The sequence below is a fragment of the Aptenodytes forsteri genome, unplaced genomic scaffold, assembly GCF_000699145.1.
Source record: "Aptenodytes forsteri isolate BGI_AS27 unplaced genomic scaffold, ASM69914v1 Scaffold273, whole genome shotgun sequence".
NCBI lineage: Eukaryota > Metazoa > Chordata > Aves > Sphenisciformes > Spheniscidae > Aptenodytes > Aptenodytes forsteri.
The window spans coordinates 2,298,995-2,312,688 of NW_008795041.1; the positions used below are offsets into that span (position 1 = coordinate 2,298,995).

The 13,694-nt window shown below is 38.1% G+C and overlaps 1 protein-coding gene across 1 annotated transcript in view; it reads right to left on the reverse strand.

The window, feature by feature from the left end:
• SH3KBP1 (SH3 domain containing kinase binding protein 1) overlaps window positions 1–13,694 on the reverse strand; it is a 161,388-nt gene that overhangs the window by 45,240 nt on the left and 102,454 nt on the right. The window contains exon 6 of the mRNA XM_009276889.2: window positions 12,473–12,567. Coding sequence (XP_009275164.1) covers window positions 12,473–12,567 — 95 coding nt within the window. The remainder of the gene's footprint in view (window positions 1–12,472; window positions 12,568–13,694) is intronic.

Here is a 13,694-nt window from a genome sequence, read left to right on the forward strand (position 1 = left end):
AACTGACCACAACCCCCATTCCCCGTCCCCCTGCGCTGCTGGGGGGGAGGAGGTAGAGAAGTCGGGAGTAAAGTTGAGCCTGGGAAGAAGGGGGGGGGGGGGGAGGGGGTTTTAAGTTTTGTTTTAATTTTTCACTATCCTACTCTGACCTTTGATTGGCAATAAATTAAATAATAAAGAATACTATGCTTTATTTTACTTTTTTTCTTTTTTTTTCTTTTTTTTTTTTTCTTCAAGCCACTTACAGGAGAGTTAGTGTATGCTAAGAGACTGTTCTTTATCACTTAAATAAAAAACAGTAGCTACTTGGCTGTCTGTTCAGTTGTAATTATAATTTTCTCTTGCCTTTGTTCAGAAGCCCACTGGACTTGTATCGAGATCATCGCTGAAGCCGGCTGCAAATGCCTGGAGATTACGCTCTCCAGCATCAGCAGCCATCCGATACTCACGGGGAACCTACCAACAGCTGAGCAACTTCTGCAGCTTTACCAAAATACACGGAAACCTAACAGAGTCTGAGCAAGGCTGGTAGGGCCTGCCTAAATAACCTATTCAGCCACTCCACGAAGTACAGCACTGCCACAGCTGGCAGCACATGGGGGACGTCATAAAGGGTTGCAAGAGACACAGAAACAGTTTTACTGCCAGGCAGGTATCCACTGCTTCAGCCATGTTTTCAATTTATTTTAGGGGCAAGGATGTATCCTGCCTTTTCCTCCAAAGCAAGCAGGCCTTCAAGGCAGCACCCGCTCCCTCGTCTCTTGCTACCTTTGGAAAGACTGACCATTTCAGGGAGTGCCACGGCCTCAAGTTCATCTCTCCCCTCCCCAACTTACCTTCCGAGCTGCCCCTAGCAAAGGGGAAAGCTTTATTGGTAAAAGCAAATGAGAGGTCTTTCCTATTCCCCAAGGTCCCAAGACAAAGTAACAAGCTATGTATTCATTTTCTCTCTGATGCACGACTATAACTGCAGCTGTGTAAACCCTTGAAGAAATAAATCTGAAAAAGGATGCTCTTTTCATCTGTAAAAAGGACTTCTGTTTTTCTGAGGGAGCAGATCACTGTGCAGGCTGGTCCTCTGAACGTGCTGCTACTTTGTAATACTACTAAAATATGAAGCCATGGCTTAGACATCAATACATAACTGCTCAATTTTTAGCTTTTCTGATTAAAGTTTTTCACACGGAAACATTTCATCATACAGATTTCATCATTATAGCTAGGACGGAAAGCAAAGCCAAGAACAAGAACAAACAGGTCCTCAGAAAAGGTAGCTGCAAAGCATGTACTGTGGTATGCGTACTCTCGGAGTGCTCAAATATGTTTTCTGCTCATGCAAGCAGATGTACTTGCACGCACAGTCATTATTTACGGAGATCTTCTAAAAAACTGGCCTATGAAAATTACCTTTTTCATTTAAGATTTATAGATTACTAAGCTTAAAATATGCAATTGGCAAGCTAAATTTACAAAGTAAAAATTCAGACTATTCGAAGTATTGAGAGACACTATAATGGTGCAGGGTTTGAAAAAGTGACATTTTCATGGTAGGATACCAGAGTTTCACAGAAATCTCCACTAGAATACATAGTTCCTTGCATAATTAAAAAAAAAAAAAAAAATCCCAGCAGTTGGCAGTTGTATCATCAAATGTCTTCCTTCTGCCCTTGTAAAGTTGGTTCTAATCAAGAAGAATGTTGAGCTGGTAAAATCGCATTATTCAGAAAGCCATGAATACCTCTTACACTTCAACTGAGAGCTTTCATGTGTCAGCTCTGCTGTGCTGGCAGCCGCACATTATGTTATTACTACCCTCATTGTAAGCATCTCTCTAGCAGTCTTTCCACAACTGATAGCCAACCTCATGATTTAAAGAAAGACAAACCACCTTTAATGTGAACAAATGTGTCTATAGCACTTTTCAAGTCATCATCCATACACACAGAGATATATGTTACATATCAAGGCTTCTGAATTTGAGGATTAAAGGCCTCATAGAAAGACGAATCTGAAGGACAAGCACTCTGCCATTCAGCCCACCCACGCAGAGCACCCGTGGGGCAGCACTGCTGCCTGCCTCCGGGCTCGACTGCAGCGCTGGGGCCAAGAGGTCCCAACTCTCACAAACGCTGGAGAAGGCCACAGGACGGGCTCTGTGATTTTTAAAGTTGGTGTGTGGCATCACTGGGCAAAACCAATAATGTGTGGGGAAATTTCTACTTTTTTTTTTTACCCTGTTAATGAATATATATAATATATAAATATACGTGGAAAATTTTCAGTGAAAACAAGTGTCAAAGATCAGCATTAGTTTGGTAACTTTGAAATGAACTAAGTAAAACCTGACCTCACTCCCCATCAGATCTTCATTAATACAACCTTGTCACTGAGGGAAAACAACAAAATCATGTTAAAGCTGGGTGAAAAAAGCAGTTTAATAATATTCAAGAATGTTTCTTTAAAATTTCTTACTACGTTCAGTATCACGATGCTGAAACCAAGACATTCTCAAAATCCAACTTTATTTTAAAAGTCATAAAATAATTGATTTTAGAGTCTTCATAAATTCTCATGAAACTTGGTAAAATACCTATGAATGAAGGAAAGCATCTCTCCAGGGGCTTACATTACATCCACCTTGTGCTACCTAAGACTGTATTCAAAACAATCAAGCTTTGTTACTTATTAAGCTCAGTTACTGGGATTGAGACCTTACAGTATAGTGCAAAATTTGTTAAATACTTTTGAAGAAAATGGCTATGATTTAAAGCATCTAGTTAGTAACCAAGTACTCCTGAGCAGAAACATAATTCTAAAATCTGGCAATAAGGCAGAATGAATCTCTCAACAGCTACCTAATCTAAGATCATTTAGATAAGAGACAGTCCAATAGACAATAAATTAGTCTTCTGAGGCAGTCCTGGAGAACACCCATTTTCCCTTTACATACACTTTCTTGCAAATACTCATAGATTATGAAATACTGGAAGAAAAGTATGAGAGGAAACCTCCCAGTCTGGCTCTGTTTGGCCCCTAACCCAGGGATTTATCCTGCTCAGGTCCTCAGCCTATGTCCCAAAAGCCCCAAATCCTGCATGGATCCTTCCCAGCTCCTCTCAGCTCTCATGCCCAAGCCATAGGGAACCTTACATCTGATAATGCCAGTTGCATCTTTTAAAGCTTAAGAAGTCAAACAAGTAAATTTTTCTTTATCCATAAGCTCCAAGGCTCTACTAAGAATTCACCGTGTCAACATTGTACAGAAGGAAATGGGAGAGACCGTCAGAAATCAGACATTATTTCAGCTGTGGCTACACTACTCTTTCCAGACAGTGTTTTTTACTGGAAGGCACAACAAGAAGATACCTCTCCAGAAGAAACAATCTGTTCAAGAATTGGCCCAAGTTATTGGGCCCTGCAAAAAAGAAACTGGCTGAAAATAATGAATGGCCTGCAATACCCAGGAGGTTAGAGTAGAGGATCTCGCAGACCAGATATGTTTTGTTTGTTAAATCTGTTTCAGGCTAGATCTAACCTTTTGACTTCAAACTCTACAAGTAAATAGTTTAATCAGTAATGAAGCTGAAATGCTTTGATGAAATATTTGTACAAACAGGAAAAATGACATTGCTCATTGAACAAAATAGTCTCTTCCGGGGATTCACTTCACTTGCAATGTTCAGTCAGCAAAATATCATGGAGAAATAAGTATGTTCCAGGTCATAAAACCCTAGCACTCCAATACTCAAATTAAAACTGAATTAGCCAACGCAAACACGAAAGATAGTGCTAGTAACAGACATAATTTATGCCTCTGATGAGCCAAGATACAATACTTACATAATTACATTTTTTGTATTTAGAAAGATTATAAAAACATAGAACAAAACATTTGAAGGATTATTTAATGCTATTACTACTTACATCACAGACGTCTTAGGACCAGGCTCGTAATTACAATTACTAATTACTTGGCACTATATGTGCATTTTTACTTTCCCTTTAAATAGCTCTCCCCACCCTGAAAAGGTTAGACTTTAGATAATACCATCAAACCAGCAGGTGAATCCAACATTCAGGATAAAAGAAAGGATGAAGCTAAGCAGTGCTTAGAGCCCACACTGTGAGCAATAATCACAGTTTTCCAGACACCTCAGCATTTCAGTGATCTCTTTTGTAAGCACAGGGCAGAAAAAAAATTCTTTCCTTTTTTATCTTAAAATACGTCACCTTTTTAGATTAGCTTGGCTGTATTAAACATACTTACAAATAAACCTAACTCTTTTCAAATGATGCAAATCTTGAAGCATTTCATGCATGGGGTATCCTGCCACTTCACCTACATAGCTTGGCATGAACTTCCATTTGTCAAAATTCAAATTTGGGGCTTCCCAGGGAACAACAGAATCCCCTCCTCTGAAGGTACTGCTGTAGCACTGCAATCAGTGATAACAAGAACAGGAAAATAGAAGTTCAGTGCGTACTTGGAAAAAAAAAAAAAAAGATTATAAATATACTAGCAAGAAGAACATTGAAGTGCTGGCTACTCCCCTCTCCCCTGTACTAATCTCAGGTTTCACAGTTTATTTAAGTGCTCAGCTCAAAGATTAGTGTTTCAGTAATGCTTCTAACGATACCAGTGAAATGTAAGCTGCACCTGGTACCTTATTAAAAATACTGTGAGACTTTATCTCTTCACAGACCTTACCTAATGCCCCATTGCTAATCACAGCAGCCAAAAAATGCTGCAAGACATGAATAAGTGTTAAAAAATTATTTACAAACATTTAAAAGTCTTGGCCAAGGACAAGGTTCAGGCAAGAAGAAAGATGAGAGGACAATTACTCACAGTCTGTTTTCCCTATAACTTACTGAGTATATCAAATCATTTTAGAAAATGAATGTATTTATTTATCTGATCATCACTGTTCCCACAAGTTTTATATAACTGCTTTATATCAATCGTATGAGGAAACACTCATGCTTCTGTGCAATGACACAAGTTTTACCCCATGCGCTTGCCACACACATTAGCAGCATGTCGAAAGGGTCTCGTTCTGCAGGACCTACTCCAGTTACCATCCTTCACGGCACCATGGCTTGAAACCCAGCAAAAATCCAAACCTTCTTATTCCCATTAGGTCAAAACCTTCAGAGGAAAGTTTCAGGTCAGGGAAAAGTGACCCTACCGCTAAGCCAGTCTCTTGGCAGGCTGCTGACTGCAGGGGCAATCCTGCTCCTCGTATCACCCTTTCCTACTCACACGCCCCCGCGTGTTCTGTGGCCAAGATTGCCAGATGCAAGGCAAGAGGGAAGGAGCAGAACCATCCCTTTCAGCAGCCACCTACCATCAGTCATGTAAAAGTGCACCCTCAGCATGCACGCTTTGCAAAATAATTTCTTGTATGAAATCAGCAGCTTCAGTATGAGCAGGTTGCTCAATCAGCTAAGGAGGTGGGATATCTTGGGCGGAAAAACTGGTGCTGAGCACAGCACAGGGGGCAAGGAACACAGAAAGCAGATCAGGTGTGGCTATTAGGTCTGGCCAAAGATGTGTTGAATAATTTATGGTTACCTCAGGAGAGAAAAGGGCATGCACCAAGACCCTTTATGGTATTGTTTTCTCTGAGGGAAACACCTGTTTATTTCCAAAGGCAAGCAGTAAGTGCCTTTATTGCTCACATGCTATTCTTTAAAGACAAAATATCATAAAAGCTTTCTTAAAGCTATCATAAAAGCTTTCTTAAAGCTGAACATTATTTAATGTTTACTTACTGTATTCCTTTCAGTTTCTGTATGCAAGATTGTTGCAGAAGTTACAAACGCTCAAAATATCTTGTATTAAAACCCCACATAGGGGCATCCGCGTGACCAAATATTTAGTGGCAACACAAATCCACTGTGTTGCTCTGACAGAAAGCCATTTTTATGTTTTACTAAACCAGATCATGTATTTTCCCCTGCATAACCTGAATTTTTTGTATTGTTATATTAGTAAATTCATTTCTAAAAATAAAAGCTTTTAGCTGTCAATCAAGAAAAAACAAAATTACCTGAATGACTATCATAAAATATGACTAACTTCTTCCCTTCTTTCGAAGACAACTTTAAGCTACCATACTTCTGCTTTGAAAATTTCTGTTTACTTGGCCAATTAGCTTTATTTTTAATGATGTCAAATATTATCACTCTTTTTTTTTTAACCCAGAGTGGAAAATACCAAAAATTTCATCTTCAGATGGAAAAATGAGTGATACTATCTACCTATTTGCTCATACTGAAAGAAAAACTGAAAGTCTTCTAATTCCTCCACATATTTCTATAACCAAGGGTTGTAAAATATGTGTGCGCTATTTGCAATTAAAAGTGTACAGAAAAATTCAGCAATGAAAAAAACCCCGTAGAAACAAATGCAGGAACAGTCAGGTTTCTACCTTAGTGACACCACGACCTAGCGAAATGTTCAATTAAGTATCAGCTAGCGTCCTCCTCTGTCCAGTTCCTGCTCCTTCCCCTGCTCGTGGCCTCAACTCACTGGCAAGACTCTTGTACATCGCACTTACTAATTTCATCCCTTTAGGAGCCTCCTGCATCCGTTAGAGCAGCTGTTTTCCTTCACAACCCTACCCAGCCGAGTTCTCCTTGGCAATCGCTCAGCTAAAGAAAGTGCTCTGGACAATTACCTCCTGCACCAGGATGAGCATTTCAAGATTCCGTAGAGAGAAAACTGGAGAATTGTTTTGGCGAAAGGGCCATACTCGGGCAACTGTCTATAAATAGAGTGAGGGTGAAATTAAGTGCCTAACGAGTACCCTAAGAACTGGAAAATATTAAGCGCTCTGCATAAGGACAGATTCCATACTCTAACACGGACAAACGCACAGAGCAGTCACTGCAACAGTGAAAACATGGCATTATGAAAGAGACTATCAAGACTGAATCTCATTTCATTGTTTCCTTATACCCTTCTACTCGCCTGTACTTACTTGTCTGTCTTACCACTTGATTGCATGTGCTTCGGGGCAGGGACTCACTACATGTACAGCATTTTGAGCCACAAAACTTGCAAATCTCACAGAAAAGTAAATTATTAACAATAACACCAAAAGCAAATACTCTCTTTGCAAAAACTGATTGCCATTATGCTTATTTTTAGAAACTAGGTTTATGGCTCTTTTTTCCCCAACACAGAATTAAGCACTACAAATTGGATTGCCATTAAATACCTGGATTGTCATTAAATATCTAGACCAGATAATTTGTCATGTAAGTCTTTCACTAGTGACAGGCATTACCCTGTTGCATCTTTCATGATACCAATGCACCAACTTTTCCAGTACTATTTGAAAAGCATGAGTAAGATTTTGGGAGGCTGTACATCACTGTTGCTTTCTTTTTCACCTCGTTAATCGTTCAGACAGTTTTGATCAATCCACACGGAGGCTGGACATCCTCCGTGAAACTCGCCTCCTCATGAAAGCTCCTTTGCAAAATCAGAAAGGACCCCCTATTAAGTTCATCCATCACTTCAGTAAACACGTTCCTACTGCTAATGCCACGTATTCAGCTGTTAGCCTGCAGCAGGAGAAGAAAGGCTTTGCAATCCAGGTAGGTGGAGGCTGAGGGACAGCCAGGTCGGATACACAGAGCAAGGCACAAGATTATTACTCCAGCTAATATACTGACACCTATTAATTTCAACATCTTGTAAATTCAGAATTAGCAGAATTGCCACTGATACTGCCCTCCACTACTCCTACTGCGATAACAGGGGTTCGGGTGAGGATACCCTTCTATTACTGTCAGCTTTTCAAGTTTACAATGATTTTTGAAGTAGTTCATTTTATTTTTCCAGACCATTTTCATTCCTGTGAACAAAGTGGTCTTTACTGCCTAGAGCTCAGGTAGATTGGTGCAGTGCAATGAAATCTTTCACACTCTTGCAAATAAAACTGCTTTCAAATGAGTGCACAGCTGCCAGTGTGTGCTTGATGTATTTGCTTTGAAATTATTTAGCTATTACTATCGATTCCTCACACAGGTTGTTTTCTGTATGCCAGTGAAATCTCCAGAATCCTATGCATTTTGTCAGAATTTATTAGAGCTACTACAAAATTTGTAGTGTTGGCATAAAGAGTCTTTATTAACAATGGAACTTAGCCTACAGTAGCTATGTCTAAATGTGCTGGAATGAAAAATCCTAAAAGATTTTCAGGATGACAGTTGAAAATGTCATGTGAATCTTTTGTTGCTTAAAAGTGACTCTATTTATTACAAATATAATCTCCAAAATCAATATTTGAGCACAATAAAACACCTGTTTGCCACTCTCCTTCAGCCACACAGTGCAGTCACTACCAGTGTTCTTGTCCTTGTCCAAATGCTGTCAGGAACATTTTGAAGACACTGAAAAAATTACCTAAGGAAAACAAATGTTTGACATTACAAAGTATAACCTACAGGGTCAATCTCATGGCCTCTTGCCATTCATATCTTTTCTGTTTATGAATGTATCTTATCATCAAATTGCACAACAATCACCTTAAATGTACAAGTAAAATTACTATATTTTGCTTTTTGTTCTCTTTCTTCCAAAGGAGTATTTTTCTTAGACCCCTTTTTGCAAAGCAAAGGTACCCGGTCTACTGTTTTATTGCCTTGAAGATGAAGTTTTTACCTTCCTTTACAATTCTGAGCAATATTTTCTGGTCTTTTATCTTTAAATACTTTGCATGAAGGAATTAAAGGACTTACCATTTCCAGTAATTAATAAACAAAACCTTTTCTATGTATCTACAAGAGTATTTGCTTCACTGGGGAAAAGGAGGAGAGAAAAACCTTTTCCAGGAATTTTTGGAATACATTTATGTGAAGTTAGTTTCTGCTTTGCTTCTCGTCTTTTAGGTGAATTTTAACCTATGAGAAAACAACTGTTACAAACATCCTGTGAGATGTTTGGACTCTATTTCATCGTGTACCTTTTCCATGATTTAGGCCTATGCAGTTCATCAAAAAGTGACTCAATATGCTGTTTAATCAGCAATTATTTTTGGCTATCAGTCTTGCATAATGCCATCCTTCCCCTTATATCTCCCAAAATACATACTGTTCTGACCAGTAAATGATCAGCCTCTGCTGACTCACTTCAGTGTTTAAATAAAACTTATCAGCACATTCTCCAAGTGACTAGGGAAGTCACTTGTGATTCAGCAAATCCGTTCAAAGTATTCTTTGGCTATTTCATAAAACCCCTCAGATATTCAAATTCCCTTACCATAGAGGCCTATAGGAAAGGTCTGGTCAGCTTTTGATTCAAGATCTCAACATCCATCAAAACAGAGTGAGAACTTGAAACAGATTCTGCAAAGGCCACGACAAAAAAAATATCGGTTTGTTCTTTATATTTAGTAGATATTTGGGGATCTTGACAAAGGGACTTGTATAACTAATTTAGCTGAAAAAAAAGAGAGAAAACTGATACAATCTTATTCCTTTTATCTGCAGGGGCACTGTTAAAATGGTGATTTTGAATTCTGCATTTACTGATACCACTCCTTCGTAATTCTTTTCACAAAACAAAGTTTTAGCGTTTTAAGATGAATACCAGACTAACAGCTTCCTCACACACATATTCTCAGATGTGCATGCACAAATACACAGGCTCTCCTAGTAACTTACCATTTAGCTCATTTAAGTCCTTCCCCTTCCTCTTAGCGCCTATCAAGTGCTGTCTCATCTTCATGCTTTTAAGATTCTTGTAATGCATTTTGCATTATTTTCATGAGATTTCTCCCCCATTCTTGTGTCACTCACTCCTTATGACTTCAGCCACTTCCACACATTCTCACCAATGCCATTGGTGAGACGTTGCATTCACTTAAATGCAAATTCAGTACGAGTTAAAATTGTGAGTCTTCAATGTACCTATAGATCCGACTGTGTGAAAATAGATTAGCCTAGTGAGGGACTTTTCATACTAAGAATTCATATAACTTTCTGGTTTTAGTGATTTCAACAAAATACATTATTTTATGATAATGCATCTGTGGTTGTAGGAAGTACTATGACACCCATCTCTTTCTTTAAAAGTAACAATCATCTTCCCTCCTTGGGTCTAGGTAATTGGGAAGAATAAATTTTGTCTAATTCTCTCCAGCATAGAAAGCAAAACACCTTGCAAAACAATTTCTTGCAAATAGATTAAAAGAAACTCTGTAATCTGATAGCAAAGCAAAACCATGTTAATAATTTCTGAAGTACTCCATATGTTTCTATTTAATACCTCTTAGTATGGATCACTAACTGGTTATGGAAAGGACTCTCTAAGCACGGTGATATGAATTCCAGGTAAAAGGCAACTCTCTAGCAGAAGCCATTAGTGGGCAGAAAGGTGAGGCTGACTTTGTTATTGCTGACTAAAAGAAAAATCACAACAGACACCTCCTTCACAAGATTTGGACTAAAATAAAGTTACTATATTGCATGGTAGAGCATGGAGGAGACCCCACTGTTTTCAGAACTCTACAGCAAGGACCATGACTCCACATCACTTGAATTTTACTTTTTAAACTATGTGTTAAAAATAGATGAAAAAACCCCACAAGTCTGACTGCAATGAGGTCTGCAAACCACAAAAAGATCTGCAAAATGACTGCTTGTTAAGCACTGTTTCTTCAGTATCTCAGATTAGTTCAGACACAGCATAAAAAAGCATCCACAGAGAAATGCCAAGCCTTTTTGCATTGAGATCCCCCACTCTCTAGAGGCATGGTTTTATGTAATTGTTCATAGACATGTGGCATACCACAGAAAAAAAGAAGAAAATGGAATAAAACGTCTGCAGCGGCTTGATACCATCAGGCTGGAGAGTAGGAGGACATGGGGATATACTAGAGAATATACTGACAAACTTCTCACTGCATGGTTGGGAAAACTGATCAATTCAGTCAAATCATCAGCTCAGTTATTATAAAAGACAAATATTCTTCCATTGTGGGGGCAGAGGCAGCAGGAAGAAGAAAATGGGAAAAAGCAAGCAAATGAAATCTCATATTGAAACCTCGGTAAAGTAATTGTCTCTTTATCTATGTATACTGAAGAACACAGCTCCACCTGGAGACCAGCCATCTCAGAGAATTAAATCAACCTGGTCAATAAAGCGTAAAGTGGACAGGAACAACGTCTTAAAAGCCATTTCCATGATCAGAGACACTGTTAAATACTCACACAAGAACATTCTAAATCAGGCAAAGCCACACAGTTTTCAAGACAAGCTAAACAAAAAAAGTAATTGAGGGCAAGTCATTAAAGGATATTTAATGTACACAATTTATTTTTTAAATTTGCAGTTTCTCTTCCCACCAAATGTCTGATTATTTTTCCTTGGTTACATGGATATTCTTCAGGACAAAGATGATGTCCTCTAGGATTCCAAATGGCTTAGTATATAGCAAACGCTGCCCCAGATGTACTTCCCAAGGTTTTTGGGTTTTTCTGCCCAGATGCCAAATTGCTTAGTCAAGTAACAATTTCTTATGAAACTTATCAATTATAGAATTCATTCTTTTACTTTCATGTAAGCACAAACAACAACAGCACTATTGTGCACATCATTACAATTCATCTTCATCATGCAAAATCCACAGCCTTTTCTAGTTTGTAGCTTTTTTTTCCCAGATACTTATGTCCAGCAGTCAAAAACATTTAAACAAACTGTAAAGTCTTTAAACAAGAGCAGGAAATTAAGTGCACCTAAACTATAATCCGTTCTTTGTAACATGGTGCACAGATCTTCTAAAAGAAAACCAACTGTTTACTCACTATCATACTGTATAGTTTTTGGAAATTTAGTATAATTCCTGGCACTGGTTTTTCATTTCTAATCTTGAATCATTTCAAGTAATTTTAAAGAAAAAAACACAGATCTAAAATTATTTAATTTAATTTCTGTTTTATAATATTTTTCTGCTTTACCATAGTGTTAAGGGTGGCTACATTTTAAATAAGTATTTAGTTCATTAAGCTAATTTAGGCACATTATCTCCATCTAACCCAAAAAATCTGATTCACAATTCCTACAAGAAAGATAACTCACACACCCAACAGAGATGTTCAAAGCTGCTGCTTTCTTGAGTCTTCCAGTTTATTCTCTAGGCTTTTATGCTGTTACAGGGATCAATTTACAATTTATGTAGATCTGTGAGCAGATTCAAATTAAAATCAATTGTATAAACTTGTAAACTCAAGAAAACACATCTGCTGTTCTTCACTTAACGTTATCAAGGTAAGGCTCAAAAGCACAAGAGGAAGGGAGATGTAGGGCTTTCTGAAGTCTATGTAATGTTTCACTGCCAAACTAGCATTGTTTTAGGAAGGACACTGTCAAAGGCACAAATAGGGATTTTAGGGCAATTGAATGACGTCTATTTTAAAAACTGGATCCCTGCTTATAGGAGAAAAATATTGCTTTTACCTTACTGATAAGTGTGACGACATCACCTTCTCGGATTGTGAGTTCATCATCATTCTGTGCTTCATACGGAAATATCACTTTGCAGTACTCCTTGGCTGAAAGGAAGAACATTCAACGTGATAAATTATCACTTTATAACAACTGCTTATCCAAGGGTGAAAATCTTCCTAAAATGTTCCACAAGTGTCTCTCTCATTTTCTTGCCATCTTTCTCTTTGTATTTTAGACCTTCATAAACAGTAGGAAATATTTAAAAAACTGCACACTGATGAGCATTCCCACACATGTCATCCAGGGAGCCAGCTCTGTAGCCCCCAGAACCATTATCTCAGATGAAATTACTCCAGACGGCAAGCTGCCACAAATCATTTCCCTTAGAGTAAGCCTGCATCTGACACTTGCTTCAATAGTTCCACTGGTATGGCCTTCCACCAGATCACATAAATTGGAAGCACAAAGGACCCAGTACGTTGACATAGCTTATCTATCCCCTAGTGTGCAAGAAAGCAGATATTTCTGCATCTATAAAGATTATAAAATAATAAATAATACATTAATAAATGTAAAGGTTTACGGTTGGACTTGATGATCTTAAAGGTCTTTTCCAACCTAAATGATTCTATGATTCTATAAATAAACCTTCTGTACACTCAGCATAAAATAAGAATTTTGAATATTAGTCTAAAGTTTTCTCTTCCCTTTTCCCTCTACTGTCTATAAATAAGGACATCATCTCAGCTTTCATCTGGAAAATACAGGAGCCAGCACTCCTACTCAGAAATCATAAAAAGCAGTTGTCATGAAAAGAAGTTACTTACAACATGTTGCTGTGCAACAGACAAGTATGTCAATGTGCTTTACAAATAAAAAGGGAATATGTATTCCAGCTGTTAAATAATGTATGTGATACTCTAAGATAGCAGGTTTAAAAAGACCAAAGAAACATGCACAGAAATTACTGGACCCTTTGTAGAAGGGCATGTGACTTTGTAGAAGTGTTCGCCTCATTTAAATGTCTCAGTTTTGATAACCTCTACCTCTAGTCAACTGTCATATTCGATGCAGAGAAACAGGTTGTCCTGGTTTTGGCAGGGATAGAGTTAATTTCCTTCCTAGTAGCTGGTACAGTGCTGGGTTTTGGATTTAGGATGAGAACAAAGTTGATAACACACCCATGTTTTAGTTGTTGCTAGGTAGTGCTTACACTAGTCAAGGACTTCTC